Source organism: Drosophila kikkawai, chromosome 3L (assembly GCF_030179895.1).
Source record: "Drosophila kikkawai strain 14028-0561.14 chromosome 3L, DkikHiC1v2, whole genome shotgun sequence".
Classification (NCBI taxonomy): Eukaryota; Metazoa; Arthropoda; class Insecta; order Diptera; family Drosophilidae; genus Drosophila; species Drosophila kikkawai.
In genome coordinates, this window is record NC_091730.1 from 11,812,467 (window position 1) to 11,833,531 (window position 21,065).

Genomic DNA, 21,065 nt, shown 5'->3' on the forward strand with positions numbered 1-21,065 from the left:
GCGGGGTACGCCACAGAAACGTTTTGTCATCCTGAGTGCTGAGCTGTGGCTGGGTACCACTTTTAAGTGCCTTAATTGGGTAGAAAATTTGTGTATTAATTTGTAAAGATTCAAAAAATATTATTCTTTATTGAGGGAAACATTATAAATGCTTTCTTTAATAGACAAAAAACTTCTTTTAAGTAGCAGAAATACCTTTCTAAATTATTATATTTTTATATATTTTTCTTGTACCCTCCTTAGGTACCTTATTTCCTTTTTAGTAAGCACCATCTCTGATCCTTTTAGGTTCCCTTAGACTATCGGTAGGTGCGTGTCGAGGTTAATTGCTAAACGTCAACGCTCAAGCTGCTGAAATCTATGCAAATAACATTAAATTATTAAACATTTTTCTTGTGCGGGGGGCCCCCTGAAAGTATTTAGCATATTTTGTGTGAAATTTGTTTGCGTGACTCAAACAATTAGTAGACGCACACCGAGGTTTTGGCGGTATGCCGGCTCAGCACTGAGACAAATAGGTTATAGTTCTCTGCTAAATAAATCTTATATATTATAAACTCGTAGAATTTTTGTTCCAGTGTACATGTGTGTGTGTATGTTGATATAGCTGCTCCTGTAAATAAGCGCGCTCATTAACGTTGTTTGCTTTTTTTTCGACTGCGGCGAAACCCAATGGCCGAATGTCAAACCCCGAAAAACAGGAAATTTGCATAAATACCAAACCAAAACCAAAGCCAACAGCGCTGGGCATTCGGCCATGTAATTGAGAGCTAAAATTAAATGCAAATGGTTTAATGAAACAACAGTTATTTATGTTCATTTACTTTGTTTGTTTTGTTCGGTTCGCTTTTTTTTTTTTTGTGTTGTGGTATCAATCAACCTAAAGTTTTATTATTTAATTATTATCGCATAATTATATAACTGCTTACAATTTAATTCTGTCAATCTTAAATGCAAATTTGTTTTATTTAGCTTATGGCCCTTTTATTTTTGTTTTGTTTTGAGATTGTTTATTTTACAATAGTTTAGCGTTGATAACTCAGCTCATTTTCATTTGTAACTTTTGTAAAATAATAAAATTATATAAATTTAAATTAAAGAGAATTTAGTTTTAGTTAAGAATTATAGATGTAATTTCTCTTTCATGAGAAACTTTAAATAAAATAAGGCTTGATTTAAAAATATACTCCTTAAATGAATAAATTAATTTAGAATACCAACGCATCAAAGTAAATACTCTTTTTCATTTGACTTCCGTCTCTCTTACAGTTTTTTACACAATACCATCTTTTCGTTAGGAAAACACATCCGTTCTTATATTCGTATTTGCACAAAAAGCTTTAAACATATTATATATTATCCATTTGATGTTCAGCTAAGTTTTCAAATACAGGCAACAAACAATATAATTACTTTGTATAGTAGGCTATATAAGTAATATATATATTTATATTATAATTATAATTATTGTTTTACTTGCTTAAATATGTGGGTCCTAGTTATATGAACTTTACATAATTCTTTTTCGCTTTCGTTTAATATTTTTCGTTTTTCAAGAGGACTTGGCTAATGTATTTTGAATTATTTACTGGCTGATTTAATTCTGTTTGTATGAAATGCTGAGTGTTTGATGTTTTAATTATACTTTTCTCATATTTACACACAACTAAAGGGGTCAACATTTATTTACAGCTATATTTGGTTGCATGATATCCCCAAAGAAAGGGTTTATTTACACAAAATAAAACAGAAACACAAGTTGAAATTTTAATTAGAGCAATTTATTAATTAAAATTAAATGTGCGGTTAAATTTGGAAAACTCCCAACGAGTTAAAGCTAGCGAAAATGGTACTTTGTTATTCAAGCAATTTAAATAAATAAAAAATATAAATATAAATCTGCGCCAGTTGCAAAATCTACGACTCCCTAGGGCGTTACCCGATAGAGGGACATATCCTTGGCCTGCCATCTTGCCAGCTGCATTTATAATGCTTAATTAGCTGCATTGTTCAAGTTAACTGCACAGGCGACCTTATTCGAAGCCCCAGCTGAGGGGGGAATTAAATAAAATACATTAATTTTGTTATTGTGGAACCGTCGACACATCCGGGGGCGCCATGCACAATGTTGATTATCAATATTTTGCGCGCTGAATGTGCTTTTCTCCTTTTCGGCATTAACAACGTTAATAAACGAAAGGGTCCCTCGCCACGCCGGAGAAAGGCAATTTCGCATGCGGTTTTCCATCGTTCATTATGTTTATATGTCAATGCAAACTTTATGCAACACAAGTTGAATTATTAAAATCGTGCAGCGATGACGGAGAGGCATAAATGCAGTAAATTGGCCTGCCTTTAACCCTGCAACCGTGCTGTTTATACATATACACACGAACCTATGTACGTATATATGCAAATGTGCCATATATCTTCTGGCCTTAATGTCATTTTTCTTTGCCCCGTCGATAGTCTGTCTCCGTCTCCGTCCCTGTCCCAGTCCTGTCCCGTCTCACTCGCTCCTTGGCCATGGGCTCCCGGGCATGAGTTATGGCCAATAAATTGGACATGTTAACTGTGTGTCATTGTGCGGGGCCAGGAGACCGCAGGCCACGCAATTTTATGCTGAAATTAATTGCAAGTATTTCGCACGGAGGCCGGAGAGAGGAGCTCGGAGAGTTGGGGTATGGATGGCTTCAAAAGGTGAGGCCCAGCAGACAGGACACATGGCAACGGGTCGTATGAGTAATAATATAATTAGCATGCACATTTATTAAAAAGTGATGGAAGCGCACAACGCACAAGAGCCGGCGTCGTGCAGGAGAGCTGACAATGACGAAACGGAAGCCCGGGAAACGGAATCAAGGCATTGCAAATTATTATTGCAAATTTTTACTCAACGATAGAACAGAGGCAGCGAACGAAACTGTGTTAAAATGAATGACATTTTTAAGGCGTTCCGAAGCCGCCGATCTGGGCGGATTGGCATGACAGGCCGTCGACTTTTTCTTTCATTAAATAAATTGGAATTTTTTTTTTTGCTGGCTGCCCGGTAAAGGGGTTGTGAAAAGTTTGTCACGGATTGAACGAAGAAATGCGCTTGACTTTAGCGGTGGGGTTTGGTATATGAAATTCTTTTTAATTGCTGTGCAGCTTTTAATATTTATAATTGCGCTGCAGTTGATCGAAAATTAATTAGGAGTAAAGGTAAGAGACAGAAAAAAATGAAAATCTCTAGAAAATATATTAAACAACTAGGCAAGAAAACAAAAAAAGTAATGAAATGTTTAAAGAAATAATACAAATTTTGTATTTCTTATAAAACGATATGAATTTGGGATATGTTTTTATTTAAAACTGAGGGTTTTTGCTTGTGATATGTTTATAAAGGATATAGTAAAATTCTCTGAAGTTAAAATATTTAAATTCATAAAAAATCCTTTTCAAAGCTTGGCTTTTTGACTCTCCTTAAAACAAAATAAAATGATATTTCTTACCAATTTTAATTTTGTAATCCATATATTTTACAATTATTTTTTAAATTTCAACACTTCCTTCGTTTTGTGGTTGAATGATTTATCTTAAGCTTACAATTTTATAAATACTATACATACAATGAGCATTTTATTGTTTTGCGAAATACTTTTCCCTTTTGGTTTTCCTTTTTCTTTTTATATAATTTTACAAATTCCTATAGCTTTGAAGTGAGCCAAGTTTGAAGCATTTTTTGTTTTTCATATTATTTGTTTTTGATATACTTTCAGCTATGAAATATGTTGATGTACCTAAACTAAACCCCGCCCCGTTTCTAGACCCCCTTTGGCTGCATTTTGGAAATGCTTATTGAGTAACTCAAGCGATTTATTGATTTCAGAGCTGGGCCAGATAGAATCCAGAGCCCAGGAGCAGCGAGCAGCTGAGCAGTGCTCTATGAAGCCCAGGGGCAGCTGTAGAAAGTATGATTTATATATATAGGGATTGTAGGCGAAGGGGAACTTCAGTAGTACTCTATGGGACACTCACCCACTGACGAGGCATACTGATTCGGTGGTCGATCCGCATCGAACGTGCTCTTCCCTGTCGCCAGGGAGCCCTTGGTGCCCAAGGACGACAGGCTGTTGCCCGCCGCTCCTCCGGGCAGGGCAGAGGTCTGCATCGAGGTCGAGGACGAGGCCGCCGAGGAGCTGGCCCCAACTCCAGAGGACGAGGATGAGGCTGAGCCGGGATATAAATCGTTCTTCATGGCATATCCCACATCCGTTTGCAGGGCCTTCGTTGTGTCGTTGCGTGATGAGGGTATGATATTGTCTGCAGATTAAGTGTATAATGATATATATTAATACTTCAGTATACAGTGGGTTAAAAGTGGGTACAGAGTTCAACTGTAAGAAGATTTTAACCCAAGAAAGCCGTTTGAATTTCACCCTTTTGGCTGTCCACAGTGGGTCACTATTGACTAGTAAAAGTTGCGGACTCTTAAACAAAACTTAACCCCAGACCGACATGGTTTTCAAGTTAAATTGCCTGGAAATCTTGGCTGCGATACAAAAAATTTATTTCGCCCACACACACACACTATCCACACACTTGGGCATTGACACACTACACTTCACACACACACAGGACACAGCACACACACCCGGTACACACAAACAATAACATCCTTTGTTGGCTGACTCCTGGATTAGGTTCCGTTGCATTGCTCGCGCGTTGCTTTGCCAGTCACTTTAAATAAAATATGTTTGGTCTTTTGCCCCGCTCTCCAGCTCCAGCTTTAGCTTCAGCTCGCGCCGGCTCCCGGGCTCAGCGTCTGCGGCAGTGTTTCAAATGTGTTTCCAACCTAATGCCCCCGAAAATCCTCCTCCGTCGCAGGCATAATCCCCAGCATATTGCTTTGCCCACAGCCAGCACACGGACATGGTAGCGGAAAAAGGACACCGGCCCGGACACGGACAGAGACTTGAAAGAGTGTGTACTTTTCTGCTCGACTTGAATTTCAACAAGAGTTTGCGAAAAAGTTCACACTGAAAAATATTTATACCCTTGCAGGGTATTAGAATTTCAGTCAGAAGTTTGCAACGCAGTGAAGGAGACCTTTCCGACCCTATAAAGTATATATATTCTTGATCAGCATCAACAGGGGAATCTTTCTAGATATGCCAGGAAGAAATCGATTTTTTGGCCATTTTTGCGAAATTTTATAAGGGGTTACATCATTAAAATTTTTAATTTTGATAAAAAATTGAATTTTCAAAATTTTTAAATGAAGTATGCAGATTTATTAACTGTAGAAAATCTTGCACAGAACAGTTTTCCGATTTAAAATTAATGTTCTTTTGGCCGAGTTATGATATTTTTAATTTAAAAAATAATCAAGAAGTTTTTTAATATAAAAAATCCGATTTTATAATACAAAATAATATTTTTCTAAGTCAAGGAATCATTTCCGACCCCATAAACCATATATATTCTTGATCAGCGTCAACAGGGGAATCTTTCTAGATATGTCCGGAAGAAATCGATTTTTTGCCAATTTTGCGAAATTTGATATCATTAAAATTAGCAAAAATGGCCCAAAATTTTTATTTCTTAAAATTTTAAATTTGGTATGCAGTTTTTTTCAAATTAATAAAAACTGACACAAAACTGCTTTCCGAATCGAAATTAATGCATTTTTGGCTTAGTTATGAAAAAAGTTAGTTTTCTTTCTAGTTGTATTTAATGTTGTTTACTAATTAAAAAAAACTTAATTAGTTTAAAATTCTTTATAAATATCATCAATAATTTAGCTAAAAATAATTTATTATTATTTTATTTTATGAATTTTTATAAATTAACAAAGCTTAAGATGTTTTTTTCTCTGCGTGTGAGTGGCGAAAAGTGGAAAACCCCGTCGCTGAAATAGTCAAAAGTGCTTTACTTTATCTCTTTGTGGGCGTGTCTCTACCCCCCTAGCCACTCCCTCTTTCTCCACCTAGCCCGTGCATATCATAGCCTCCCTCGTATCCCCCATATTCCCCCTGTGCCTCCCCGTTTTTGTGGATCTGTCTGGCTTAGCTGCTACTTTCGCAGTTTTGTTTGTGGCTCGCCGTATCCTGTATCCTTCCCCATGTCCTATGTGTGTGTGTGTGTGGTGTGACTTTCACGCTCAACACTGAATGTGTTAAGCACAAATACGAAGCATTCTGTGCACTTCCCCTGCACTTCCCCAAAAAACCCACTCTGGAAACCCCCAGCTTCACCGGGAACCGACTGATACTATACTTACTCTCCCTGGACTCGACGGTGGTGTGGGTGACCTGCTTGGATGGCGTGGAGGGCAAAGGTATTTCTGCAAATGGAATTGAATAACATTGCATAATTAATAATAATAATAATTAGAAAGGCATACAAACAGTGAACGGAAAGTATAAAATTATACAAAATGGTTTTTCATTACATTATGTGGGTGGAATTTATGTCGGTTTGCTGCCCATTGGTTTACTATGTCAAGTGGTTTCCAGTGGCTAAGGTCAAAAGCATACACTTGTCGGCAGCACAAAGTGTGTGTTTATAAATAAAATAAATTTTACTTTTAGTTAAAGGCCAGGCTTTTAGCCACACAACACACAAACACATGAGCTTTTTGCTGCTTGAAGTCTTGTTAATTGGAAGGTCAAGCTTTGGTTTCTGAGTTGATTAAATGGAGTGAAAAGGTCAAAAAATAGTATAATTTAATAAATAAAATTACATTTACCTCACTAAACATAACAATAAATCAAAAAATGCATGGGCAAAACTAAAATAATCCCATTTATTTAATAACAACATCTTACTTTTAAATCCAAAAACAAAAAACCCAAGGTTCAGCAAATGTTTCGATGACCTTTAGCACACGATCCTTAGATCCTTAGCATTTGCCATCTGCACAACAACCTGAAGGAGCAACTTGTAAACAGGACAAGAAGCCCGAAAACACAGGCAAAGTGCATAAAAAATAAATAAATAAATGCTGCTATCTGTAGGTATATTTGTTGGAGGCGAGTCCTTCGGCTAGCAAACGATACAAAGTCAAACAATTCCAAAATTCACCTTTATTTTCCGTTTACGTTTATGGTGAATGTGTCTCCATGCTGCTGTGGGGGATGATGATGCTGCCGGAGGGGCGTGGAAAATACAGGCTAGAATGGGGGACTACAGGAGAAGCTAGGAGCCAAATACAGGACAGATAGGGCCAGACACACCAGCCACCGACGCTCGTTTAGTTTTACGCTCCGGAGGACAGCGTATAGTGCATGTAAGGAGACGATGTCGGAGAGGAGATGGAGGTCCGGATGGTGGATTCCGGGTCTATAGGTAAAAGCTTTTGGCAAAATTGTGCCACAAAGGGCGCACGATATTGCATTGCTCCGGGTGGTGTGTGTGTGTACAGTCCTTGTTTGTGCTGGTGTGTGTGTTTGCTGTAACTAGTGCACTTAAGTCACCAATACAAATGCACTTACCGTAAACACGTATGGAGCCTTCCGTTTCCCCCAGCGAATTCTTCGAGATGCATCGATAGTTGCCAAAGTCACCATATTGCAGGTTTCTTATCGTCAGCTTCATGTGGGCACTGCAAAGGATACGTTACTGGTTAAGCTTAAGGATATTCCCATATACATATGTGTACATATATAGAAGTATATGTCTGGTGTTCTTTTGGCGGCTTATCTTCGGTTTTTGGGGGCGAAAACATTTGCACTTGCACCTGACCCCCAAAGGCAAGTGCAAATGCCTGATAAATATTTAACAACACAATTTTCGATGGTGTATTTTATTTAAGTTTATTTTATTCTTAGCTTAGCTTGGCTTATTCCCTGTTATCCCTGTTTTTGTTTTGTTTTTGAAAGTGACTTACCGATAGGAGTTCTCCGTGTAGTCGGTTTTATATTTCTTGCTCGGCAATACCATCACCGAGTTGTATACCCAATAGATGATGGCCCTGCAGGGTGGAAACGTTTCAGCATTTCGAGTTTAACTCAAATCGAATGTAAACGAAAATTTGTTTCAGCACACATACACACACTTGGGCACAAGAAAACTAATCAAATTCTCAAATGAAAGTAAATATTTTAACAAAATCAAAGAGAAATTGAATGTGCAAAATTCAACAGAGACACACACACTCATATGTTATGGGAAGAAAAAAAAAGCAGCACAACTAACAGCAATCAGGTGCAATGTAAAATTTGTTAAATCCAATGAAAATAGAAAGGGGAAATTGGAGCTGGGATTGCATGTGTTTGAAATGCACTTGAAAAAATGTAATAAAATTATAGAAAATAAAATAATATTAATATTAAGTGTGCTAAAGACTTAAAACCCATTATAATAAGTAAGGTTATGCGGTATATAATATAAAAAAAATTAATTTATTTCAATAAAATATATATATTAATTTATAAAACATATCTTTAACATTTAATAGAATTGTTGCACTTATAAAAATTAAAATAAGATCAACCTCTAAATCTGCTTTAAGAATAAATGTTCTTCTTGCATTTTAAAGTTATAAATAAATGTATTCCTTAAATAAAATATTTACATTTATAAATCTGCTTTAACAATTAAGTGTTCTATTTAAATAAAATTTATAATTTGACTTTAAAAAGCATATGCCAAACAGAAATCACAAAGTAAACAAGTCTCAGAAAGGCAGCCCTTAAATGTATGCTACACAAAATTTCTCAGCACAAAAAAAATGTATTAAACGGAAAAGGCAATAGACTCACTTGGGATGCGCCTCCGTGTGGCAATCGATGGTTACATCTGTGCCGGATGGAGCGCCAACAAGTTGGTTTGGCACCCAAATCATTGGCGAGACTGCGGATGAGGAGCGGAACGAGAGAGAGGGAGAGGTATGATATGGAACGTTAGCAAATGTAAATGGCACCTGGGGGAGAGCGTTCAGGTGTCGTTGCAAAGCACGCATAAGCGGCAGCATTACGCCTGTTCAACGTTTTCTGGGTCCGTCTGTCTGTCATTTTTGTTAGTTTTCTTCTTCTACTTTTTTTTTTTGCCCAGCTTAAAATGAAAGTGCAGTGACTAAGCTGGAAAACTCAGACGCAGAGACTCGCACAGCCAACACATATATATATATACTATCAGTGGAGCAATATACAATATGGCTAAGACAACACGTCAGCATAAGCGAGAGGGGTGGAGAGGTTGGGGTTGGTGTAGAAAAAATTAAGTTTAGCCGGAAGTACGTGCTGTGGATGGGTTTGTCACTTTAGTCTTTACCACAAGCGGGGTATAAAAGAGTTTTCCAAGAAGCATTTGTTTCGTGATCGAGGAGCTTATTAAATTTTAATGAAAATCTTTATTATTCCAATATTTTATAAATTAAGTTCAATGAACGTTTTATCTTCAAGAACATATCTCCTTTTTTCAGGTTTCTCCACTCAAACTAAACTCCCATTTTCCCTGCCTTAACCCTAATCGTTCAACATCAGTCTTTGTCTCTGTGTGTGCTTTCCAATATATTAAGCCTTCCATCTCACTTAACACAGAATATATATATATATATATGTTTCCTTTTTTTCAGCCAACCTCAATGAAACTGTATATTAGGTTGCGCATTTTACAGCCAGCAAAACCCAACTCTAAACATGAAACCGAAACCGAACCCCCGCAACAAAATTGAAAGGACCTGCGAGCTTGTTGGAAATTTTAAACGCTCCTGACAATGCCTACTACACCTGCAATTCGAGGCTGGCTCTGCTCCAGGACGACTCCGCCCCCCCTGGCACCACCCTCATCCCATCGGTTCAGCCACGCACAAAACCGTTCATAATAAAATAGAGAGAAAAACACTGACACACATATACACGGTGCGGCGGTACAGAAAAACGCCGTTAAAGTCATACGTGCAACGCCGGCAAGTGACTTTATTGCAGGTACGTGACGTGAATTATTGTCAAGGGGGGCGCTTGGAGGCAGGGGCGTAGTCGGGGGTAGTTAGGAGTTACAGGGGGAAAAGCGCCAGGCTGGCTGAAACTCGTTAGGATTAACAAGCGTTTACTGGCGCACGGCGTGCAATGGAAGCGTAACTTTTACGCCCAGGACACGGTATCTCTCTAACTAAAGTCACTGAGAAAAAATTAATATTAATACTAAATTACATTATGGAAAATGTATTATACTTTTTTATAAAGTTATGGTTATTTAAATAATGATTTTCACTTTTTTAAAAAGGCATTTGACTACTTTAAAAAGCTTCAAAAGCATGAATCTTTCTATTTCATTTTTATGAGAGAATATTGTAATGAAAATATTTAATATTATTTAATTTTAATACTGTAAAATGTAGATTTTTTATATTAAAAAATGTACTAATATACACAAATTTCTACTAAGTATTTAAGCTGTTTTAAATTAAAATTGTAAAAATAATAACCTAAGAGAGCTTATATAAAATACCATTTAAATTTCCTATATTTTTATTATATTTTTCCTAGCTTTCCCCATTTTCTTTCAGTGTATTCTATACACATACACGTTGTTATATATCAGCTGCATTAGATGGCGGCAGCTTAGCTGCGTTTGTCACTCATTGCCGGAGCAACGAGCGTGCAGTTAAATTGATGAGCACCAGGTAGCAACATCAGCTCCACCAAGGAATATGGCAGGATAGCTCGATGGATGTATGCCACTGTGAGCTCTTCTAGCATAGATGGATAGATGGATAGATGCCTGGCTGGATGAATGGCCTCCTCGCGTTCCGGTAAGTGCGCGCGCGTGTTTCAACTAAACTGACAAAAGCGCCACCAACTACGGTCTAATATAATTCGCAGCCCTTATTCCCACAGACTACCAAACTAACCCGAATTGCCCCTCTATGGGAATAGTTTTCATTCCTCATTTCTGCCATCGAATACTTACACTCCACGTCGAGAATGATCCGCTTGGACACCGAGGGCGGCACTCCGTTGGTGGCAATGCACAGATAGGCGCCCATTTCATTGCGACTTACTTTGGTCAGTGGCAGGACATCGCCATCGTACACAAGCACTGGTATTGGTATTTATATTAACGATGCAGGTGGATGGCCAGGACATGAAAATAAACGTGCCAAGAGCGTAGAGAATTTTTAAAATAAAATTGTCATGGTCTTAAAGCAATATTGAGAGAGGGGAAAATATTACTAGAAAATATTTTCTGGCTCCCAACGTAATTATATTGATTTGTACTTTACAAAAATAGTTTTTAAATAGAAAATATATCCCCCCTACCTTTCTTCTTCTTCTCAACGGCAATTTCCTCGCCATCCTCACGCCGCCAAATGATTTTCGGTGATGGGAATCCATCGGCTCGGCATGTCATGTTGATATTTTGATTTTCACGCACCGCCACCGAGGAGGGCGTGCTCTCGATGTCCAGTATGTTTGGAGGCACTGCGAAAATATCAATTACCGAAAAATCGGGGTATTAAAAGATGATACTTACCCACAACCTGTAGGTAGCCAACCTGGCTAATCATTGGATTCGTGTTGACCTGGCACATGTAGTAGCCGCGATCATCCTGATGGGCCTGGTTTACGTGCAGCAGCCACGTGTTGTCCGTGTAGGTGATGCTATAGCGTGGAATCCTCGAAATGACATGTCGGTGGATGGTCAGTATCATTTGCCGGTCGATGTGAATCCAGGCCACCTGCGAGTAACAGGCAATTTCAAAAATCGATTCGCATCATTCGGTCAATTTCCAGCTAATGTCGGCTGTCCCCACAGGGTCTCTCCTTAAAGATCTAACAAACAGTCCAAACACTCAGAGTCCTTTGGTCCGAGTCCCTGCTAAACGCATGTGTGTGGAGGTCCTGCCATTATAAATGAACGTCATGTTGTGACGCAGGACCAAGGATAAAGACAGCCTGACAGCTGTTTCCGCATTTTTAATACACTTTTTTTTGCGCCTTTGCTATTCGCACTTTCTTTGGGTTTCGTTTTTGCCTTTGCGTGTGACAAGCAGAAGATATGGTACACAGGGAAAAATTATGGTAAAATACTGTCCAAGATATCATTAATAGTGAGATATTATCCTTTGTACTAGCCCTGAAACTCCTATCAAATTTTAAATACAAGAAATCTAAAATTCCATGAAGAATTTCTTTGAAATGGTTTTTAAGCTATTAACAAAATATGTTTAAATTAAGTTTGATATTATGTTCCTTTCTCCTTTTCTCTGTATGCATCCCGAGAAGGATTGCAAGGATTTCCCCAGCCTTGGGTCAGCTGCAAACTTTTCAAATTTACCCTCAGCCCAAGGACTGACAGCAATGAGTTTCTCGCCTTTCTGCCCCGTTTTTCTACCAACTTTCCCTTATGTCCGCCAGGCCAATGTTGACAAAAGTCCAATAAGACCAAGGAGCAGGACTCGTGTCCTAGCCTGGCTGCTACTCCCGGGGACAGTGTTTTATATGAAGTTGATATGGCGAGTAAATATTTGTGATTTGTTATGAGCTCGCTGTGTGCGCTAGCCAGCCAGCAGCTGAGGGAGATAAATGATAAGTGATTTTCTAGCCATTTTGTTTGGTCGAGGGCATCCATAGGTCCCCGAGTCCGGAGAGTGTCTTTAGCTTTATTGTGGATTAGTTGCATATATGCAGTTCATAAATTGTAGCTGCGAGCAAAGGCAAACAATACGTTGGACTTGCTAATGACAGCTGAAAGTCATCGGAAGACAGAATGCAGAATCCCCCATTGATTTGGGGTCAATATTTCGATGAGCCGGCCGATTCAGTGTCCTTAAAGTCGGTTTCCCCTGCCTGTCAGTCAGTCAGTCAGCCGTCGCCTCGGTCCTTGTGCAATTTGTGAAATTGATTTTTGACAGTGTCCGTCTCGGTTACCAACCAACTCCTTTATCAAGTGGCTGTTGTTCGACCATTGCGTTCAGTTTACGCACGATTTATGATAATCTGCCTCCCCTTTTGTTCGGTCTGGTTACAGCCCCTTCTCTTTGGGGGCGTTTTCCCTTTCCTGGAATTTTCCCCATACCCATTTTCTCACCTTGTAGCCACCCAAATGCTCCACAACGCAGGGCAGATTGGCATCTCGGCCAACGGCGACGGTAACGTTTGGTATCGGTTGGGCGAAGCGTGGCTCATCCATCATGACTGCAAATGGAAAGTGCCAGGAAAAGTCGGTTAGTTAATGAGTGAAAAGGGGGAACTGGAGGAGGAGGATAATTCTATGCCTAAGCAAAGGGAACGAGAAGTTTTGATGAACTCCTCTGGCTTAAATAATTCTTCAATTACAAATCTGAAGGTGTTTTAAGGGAATTAATTATGAGCATTAAGATTATTATTAAGATACCTTCTTATCTTAGAAACTTAGCTATTTCTTTATATAACTTATGTATTAAAAAAACTCGTTTATTCTTCTTCAATTATATAACTCAATTCCTTTCTGGGTTCTGTAGAACATTTCCCTCAAATATAGTTTCGTGGAAAACTCTTGAAACTCTGTATGAATAATTTGTGGTTAAGGCAAGTTCATAGCCTTCGCTATGGCAACCATAACGAAGTCATTAAAGGCCAGCAGAGTGTGCCGGGTAATAAAAATAAAGAAGTGCAAATGTTGATGGAGGAGCAATAGCAGCTGTTGCCGGAAATCCCTGGCCCACAGGCCAAATATAATCAACAGCAACGGCAGTAGCAGTAGCAACAGCAGCAGCAACAGTGGCAGCCGCAGCCGCAGCGTCATTATGAAATAATTAAACAAAGCAATTTTTTATCTGGCCCCGGGAATGGGCATAGTATGGGGGGAAAAGCCAGGGAAATGGGGAAAATGGCAGCACGTAGTTATAGCCTGTTGAGGCTGCTGCTGCTGTTGCTGCTGCAGCTTTTGTCCTGGCACGAGTATTTTCCTCCTCTATGCATTCAGCTCGTGTTCGTGCCGCTGTCTTTGCTGCGGAAGTGCTGAACAAAAAAAAAGGAAAATAAAATGCTGTCTATTTTCTCGCTCGACTCAAGGATACCTCAGATCAGATACTAGTTGAATTATTACCTTAAAATTAACTAAAACTATTACAGCAAATTTTAGAAAAAGCTTATCGTCTGTACTTGTACATCTCACATTTACATTATGTATTTAGGTAAATAATTATTTATTTTGTATTTAAACTAGAATATTAAATAAATAAATATTTACGATATATTTTAAAGAATATATAAATAAAATAAAATACGGATAACTGTTTCTTTCTACCCTAAATACTCTAAAACACCTTTGCACTCTTGCGTAGGTAATTGGTATAAAAAAAAACATGGTCTACCTTCTGACCAAGCCGATGGGGGCCGTGTTTCCCGTTATCTGCGTCGTGCAGTCGGCACACGCCTCCCCTCACTGCCACGCCTCCTTCTGGTAGGTAGGCACCAGCACTGCACCTGTCTCACGGTTCACGGCTTTGGGGGGGGCTAGAGTTTTGGGTTGCCGGCGAGGACAAGCGGCGTTGCCAACGTTTTGAGGTCTCATTTTCTTAATTAAATTATGACCAGATCTGACAGTTTCAACATGGCGAAAGAACACGTATTTGGTAGCGGAAACACGAGCGTATGGAAAAGCTTGTTAAAGGATTTTTGAGAAAAAAGGAGGCTAAGGAAAAGGAAATACGGGAGGTTCAAGAGGTTGCAGTTTCATTAAATTGATTAAAATTAGATTATTAAAAAAAGGAGCTTAAGGTATTTATATGAATCATAGTAAAAAATTGAAAAAGGATTCGCTAATATTTAATTGCAAAAATCATAATTAAACGAAGAACTCATGTGCTCAATGCCTAGAGTTAATATATAGGATTTTAGGTACCTTCTTTTACTAGAAAACTTAACATAATAATATCTTTTTTTAATGTAGTTATTATTATATATAGATTTAATATTAAAATAACAAAAAGTAATTATTAACCTATTAAGACTTGTAATAAAAATCCTACATATTTTGTATTCATTTTTTTCTAATAGAAAAATATATGTAAATATTGTCTTATCATCAAACTAACCCTAACATCAACGAACAGTAAATCAATTAATTTTTAAAACCACTGATAAAGTCACACTGCTTATTAAATCTAAATAAATTTTAATTGAAATTAAAAATTAAAGTGATTTAGAAATCGGAGCTAAGCTTACCGTGCGTCACCAGATTCGTCATATAGATGAGGAACATAATCCGTCGATTTGTGAATCGACTGGGGAATATATTCAGTGCTATCAGCAGCAATTTAATTACTGTTAAAATAAACATTTTACTATTTTCTTAGTTGCTTTTGTGCTTCGTTAAACGTTGTATTTATCTATGATAGATGTTTTATATGTATATTCGTTGAATTATTTACACACACTGCCGTTGGCATTGTTTGGGCCACATTTTTATTTTTTCATTTTTCTTCCACGCTCAGTATTTATTTATTTTTTTTCGCTTTATTTTTCTTTCGTTTTGTTAAAACATTTATTTGATTTGCGTAATTTAATTTGCACACACAAGTGAACCCTTTGGCAATTCAAATTTCATTTAGCGTAAAGCTTTAAAAATCGCTTAATTCACTTGACGCGTCGAATTGCACTTTGGCCATTGTTTCTGTTGTTGTCGATGCGGTTGTTGTTACTGCGGACGAAACAATGAAAATAAAAATAAAAAACTGCAGGAAACACACGCGGAGAAAGCGGAGAAATGGCCACCGAGGAACGCCGATTTCAGGGGATTATGGCATTTATTATTATTATGGCAGTCGTCCTGCCATTTGCTATTGTACTCCTGCTCTGGCTCCTGCTACTGCTACTGCCCTTGCTCCTATTATTGTTGCTGCCTGGGCTTTACAATGTTGTATGTTGCACAACTACAACTTACACCAGCCACAAGTGTAAATTTATGGATCGAAACTGAAAATACCCTTGAGTTATTAATAACAATGGATATTTTTAATTGGGAAAAATAAACTAAAATATAAACTTGAACCTTTTGAGAGTATGAAACTGTGCATAGATTTAGGAATTCAAATTGTATAATATTATTTTGTATATTATTTTTAGATGCATACAAAAATGGTAAAAATCTTTAAAATATTTGGGTTTTAAAGAGAATATTATTCCATAATATTGTACATATCCAAAAGGTCTTATATACTCACTGACCTTTAATGGTTGTTAATTTACAATTTTAAAAAGTTAACTTTCTTTAAATTCCATATTACTCATATTTAGTGGTAATTTTTAGAAAACTTAACAAATATAATTCCCTTAATAACCTTCTTGTTTATTTGCAAACTTCAAATTGCCTTCGAATTACCCTTATTGCAGGCTGGAAAACAATGAAAGCTACCATTGCAACTTGGTGTTTACTACAGGGAATCCCCCTGCTTTGAAAGGGTTATGACTGGTTGTTTTCGGCACTCCGCTTGGCCAAAAACCAAGTTCATTTGGCTGGGCTCGCCCTGTGCCAATGCAACATTTATTATTAATAGCACTTTATTCCGGTCAGCCGTCGTTCGTACGATATATGTACATATAGACGAATATGGGCACGTATGAATGCGTTTCATTGATGTTACTATTTTATGGCCCCGGCAATGCGTTGTGTGTGTGTGTTACTACATACGATGGATGGGGATGGGGCCGGCAGTAACGGCTGTGTCATTGTAGCAGTTACTTTTAACGGTCGCCGTCATCGTGACCGCTGATTTCAGTTGTAACCGTTGTTACCAACGGGATATGACGGCATTTTCATTGCACTTCAATGGGCTTTGTTGCATTTTTTTTAACATTTTATGCTCAAAGGGAATTCCGAAGGAAGAATTGAGTTTGCCATATTGCGGCTTTTAAGTATAAGTATAAGGTATGTTGGTTAAGAGGTAATTAAATATACCTATAAGATGGGATTAATGGGTGTGGAAAAGGTTTGCTTTTAAGATTGCTTTGAAGAAGAGATTTAAGTAAAAATATTTCATGTTTATATTTTGAAAAATCTTTTTCTAGAAATCTTTTAAGAGCATCCTATAGTCTTTATGTATAACCAACAATTTTGTTTCTTGTTTTTCCATTGCCATGCACTTTAACTGACTGTTAGGCTGACATTTCTGCTGCACTCACTGACTTGGTCGCGAACAATTTCGCAAAATGAAATATGAATGAACATTCCATATCAGCTTCCTGGGTTGCCAGACTCATCCTGGGAGCTTCTCTCTTGCTACCGGAATACCGCTGATCCACTTACTCAACTCAACTGAATTGCCGCTCCAATATATAAATATTTGATTCCTACCGAAAAAAAAAAATATTGTTTGGGCTGATACATTTTTTGGTAGCTGAATATCCGCTGTCTGACACAGGATTTAAATATTAATGCTCTTGAATTTATTAATTTGGATTTTATATTTTAAGCTATTTGGTAATTAAAATGTCAGAACAAATCGGATTTCTCCAAAAACTATCGGGGTTAACAAATATATAATTCTTTTAAAAGGTTTTTATGAACAATAATTACAATAATGAAGTTATTCATCTTAGAAAGTAATAAGTCAATATTAAATACGTATTGTTCTTAATTATCATAGCAATTATATTTCTTTTTCCAATTATTTTTAATTAAATAACGAAAAAAACCCTGACAAGCGTAAAAATCAATTGAAATGACCTAGAAATTGCCGTCAAACCATTAACATGTGTCACCAGCAAAAGGATACAGATCCCAAACAAAAATCACATACACTGTGCGTGTGAGGGGGCGTGTCTTTTTGGCCTTGATGTGAATGTGAATGTGCTTTTTGAACCCAAAATGGGCGTTTTGTTGCCTTTACTGGTGCTTTTTTGACATTTTTTATTGCCAACAACATTGTTTAGCTGGGCTTTTGGCCGCTCTTTCGTTACGCCCCCCATTGGCCAGGGCCTGGTTTTCAAGTAATTAGGTTGAAATTACAAATTATGGGGTCCATGTACCAGATTATAACGACAGAATTGAGAGGGCTAGCTGGGGAAAATTACGGTTGAAAATCGTGGAAAACAAATGTTCAAATTTTAGTTGTTGTTGTTGCTCAGACTATTTTTGCCCTTTTCCAAAAACGGACAACAAACGGCAGCAACACAGCAACTGAAAAGAGAGCTCGTTAAAAAGCACTTAGGGGGAAAAATCAGGAACGCAGAGAGGCAGTTGGGGTAATTATGATGCAATCAGTCTGCCAGAGTCCAGTTTTAGGCCAACTTAACAAGCTTGACATGTATAAATTGAAGCCAAGTTGCGTTTCCGCTGGCAGTAGCGTTTCGCTTGCAAGCTCCAGCTCAGTTGTGACAAGTGAAATTTTCGCATTGTGCTAGAATTTCAAACCAAAAAAAAAAAAAAATAGACAGAAAATAAAACTTAAAAAAACGAGAGCAAATCCAAAGCGAATTGAGCAAAGGCAAACCATAAAAGACAGCCTCAACTGCACACTCAAGCCGGAATACAATGTAAATTATGCTCGAAGGTAGCAGAAGAAATGGCATTCATGGCTGTCATCTCCTGCTCCAGCTCTAGCTCCTGCTCCTCCTCCTCCTCCAGCCCTCCTGTCCCAGCCCTTCCTGTGTCTCTGTCTCTGCCTCTACTTCTTTGTCTGCGGCTGCGACAGGAGAATTGCAGAATTGTCCGCCAGGCAGCTGAGCAATGCCCGGAGATCTGACAGCCAGCGCGCAAATGGAATTGTTCGCAGATGTCTGGAGGGGGGATCAGAGGAGAAGTTCCGACACAGAAGAGCGGGCACACTATGCCAAACAATTTAGAAAATTAAGTTTCAAATAATATTAAATTAAATTTAAGCTTTGAAAAATAACTAAAGTTAACATTTAAAATGCAATATTCAAATAAAAGAAATTTAGTTTATATTAAAAAATAAATAATAAATATTTTATTAAAGTTCTATGTAACTTATCTTCTTACTGTTAAAGAAAAAACTAAAAAGATAATAACTGCCAAAAGAACATGCTTTTAAACCCATTGTCTCTCTGTAACCAACACATCATCTTCCTTTTCAACAATTCCTCTCCAAACATTTACAACGAAAAACCAACAAATCTTTTCCTTTATTTTTGCATTAATAACCCAAAAAAAATAACACAGAAAAACGATTTGATAATTTTACAGTCATTGTGTGCAGCCTTGGAGTGCTAATTAGTAAATGTTTTGTTTTCCCCTCAATTATCCTTTGTTCGAGCTTTGGGGAAAAATAACAATCTGGCAGAAAGCGCCCCGAGCAGTTAATGAGCTTGAGGCGAGAATGCAGAAGAACACGTATCCTTGTGGTCCATTTTGGTAACCAAATAGCTTACGGTTAGTTTCCGCGAAAGAGAAGGAAGCATTTTTGGTTGGGAATACTAGTTTGCCTCATTAGAAATGTAGAGAAATTAAATTGGGATTTAGGAAGGGTAATGTATATTTGTTTGGTTGAATTAAATTTAAAGGGGAAAGAATTCAACTGATTATTGAAGCCTTAGAAGCTGTGTACTTTTAATTAAATATTATTTGAAGCTTACTTTTGTTTTCTAGTAATTCGAAAAGAAAATAAATACAAATTTAAGAATAATATAAACTATGAAAATTGGCTTCACTAAAGTTTTATAATAAAATAAAACTTTTATTTGTTTTCTAGTAATTAATGAACTAACAAAATGAACATAACAAAACAAATTCAAATTAAAAAATAATAAAAACAATCATTTAAGAGAACTACAATATTTTTATTCTAAATTTTCTTTAAAAGAACAGTCACTTCCTAGTTTTGCAGGTTTATAAATCCTATAAATCCGGTGTGCTTTGTCCTGGTTAACTTGGCTGTATCTTAATCATTTTTAATTAATATCTTAACTTCCGATTAATTCAAAACTGCAACCCTTTTAAACAACTCCCTCTTGTTATTTCCCTTGTAAGCCCAATTAGAGTTCACTTGTTAGCAAATTGCTTTGTCTGACAGCGATTACATTTCAGATTTCTGCTTCACTCTATCAGAGAACTGTCAATCCCCGTTGCTAAACGTACTCTTTGAAATGCAAAAAACAATTGATTTATTAATGCACTCGATGGCAATAACACCCACTGGCTGGCTGCTGGCTCCTTGTTATCCTTCTCCTGCCACCTAGTGCAATGAACCAGAAAGATGATGTTTGAATAACGAGCCAAATGATGGAAATAGACGAACAGAAAAAATGAAAGACGATGATACCCAAAAACAAAATAAAAGAAACAGAGTACGGGGAAGCCCCGGCCAAATGCCGCTAGACTCCAGTCGGGTTTTCTCTTAGTTCCCGGCTCGAGGAGCAGTAATTCCTTTACAAGCTGAAGGATATTAAAAACAAGAGAGGAGTCGAAGCTGCTGCTGCTGCTGCAGCAGGAAGCAGGGAGAATGTTGCATAAACTTAACATAAATAATGGAAGCAATATTTCAGCTGCAGGAGCCAGACCAGGGCCAAGGAGCAGCAGAAGGAGCCAGGATCCTGCGAGCAGAGAGAGAGAGAGAGTGTCCACGGACCAAGTACCGAGTAGCAACAAATGAAGTTTGGATGACTTGCAGCGCCGGCTGATTGCCGTGAAATTTATGTGGCACAGGGCTGAGCGAGCAACCGTCTCGTCTTGAGCTGCAGCTGTATTTTTAATGAATTTTCCCCTCGCACACTTGCCTGCAGAATGCAAATTACTAAAAATAAAATAATAGAAAGGGAAAACTCAAACTCGGGCAACCGTACTCAGTCGCTTTCCCCGGGTTTCCTGCTGCGCTTTCTGTTTGCTGCACTCAGGTTTGGCGAAAATTTTAACGATCCAACCGCAGAAATTTATTGTCGCCTGCTGTTGCGGCACGAATTATTTTTATGACCAACCGCACTCACACATGGAATTAATTTTAATTGTTGAAAACACTGGCGAATACTTGATTTTTAATTCGCTTTATTAGCACCAGAGTACTTTTATTTATTTTCAGAGTAATTTGCCATTAACTTGTACGTGTTTTGGATTTATCTATGATTTATTTATTATTTTGGTTCCCAGAATTTTCTTCTTTTTTTTGGTTTTTTTGGTGGAAAACTCGCGGGGCTGAC

General features: G+C 37.7%; 1 protein-coding gene and 1 long non-coding RNA gene across 3 annotated transcripts; one reads left to right on the forward strand and one right to left on the reverse strand.

The window, feature by feature from the left end:
* Positions 1-314: 314 nt before the first annotated feature.
* DIP-delta (Dpr-interacting protein delta) lies at positions 315-15,624 on the reverse strand. 2 transcript variants are annotated; one of them, XM_070285771.1, is made up of 11 exons: positions 15,141-15,624; positions 13,021-13,127; positions 11,464-11,668; positions 11,250-11,411; positions 10,900-11,028; positions 8,748-8,838; positions 7,874-7,957; positions 7,479-7,588; positions 6,266-6,328; positions 4,021-4,305; positions 315-358 (listed from the first exon to the last, which is right to left on the reverse strand). In XM_070285771.1, the coding sequence occupies exons 1-11, from the start codon at positions 15,253-15,255 to the stop codon at positions 330-332; spliced, it is 1,380 nt and encodes a 459-aa protein (XP_070141872.1). In that variant the 5' UTR covers positions 15,256-15,624; the 3' UTR covers positions 315-329. The 2 variants fall into 2 exon arrangements, with proteins under 2 accessions (XP_070141872.1, XP_017038278.1); XM_017182789.3 differs by lacking the exon at positions 315-358 and adding an exon at positions 1,120-3,944.
* On the forward strand, positions 8,838-10,967 carry LOC138928555 (uncharacterized). The gene is made up of 4 exons (XR_011444972.1): positions 8,838-8,873; positions 9,563-9,914; positions 10,476-10,741; positions 10,827-10,967. It is a non-coding gene; the product is annotated as an uncharacterized lncRNA (long non-coding RNA).
* Positions 15,625-21,065: the final 5,441 nt, after the last annotated feature.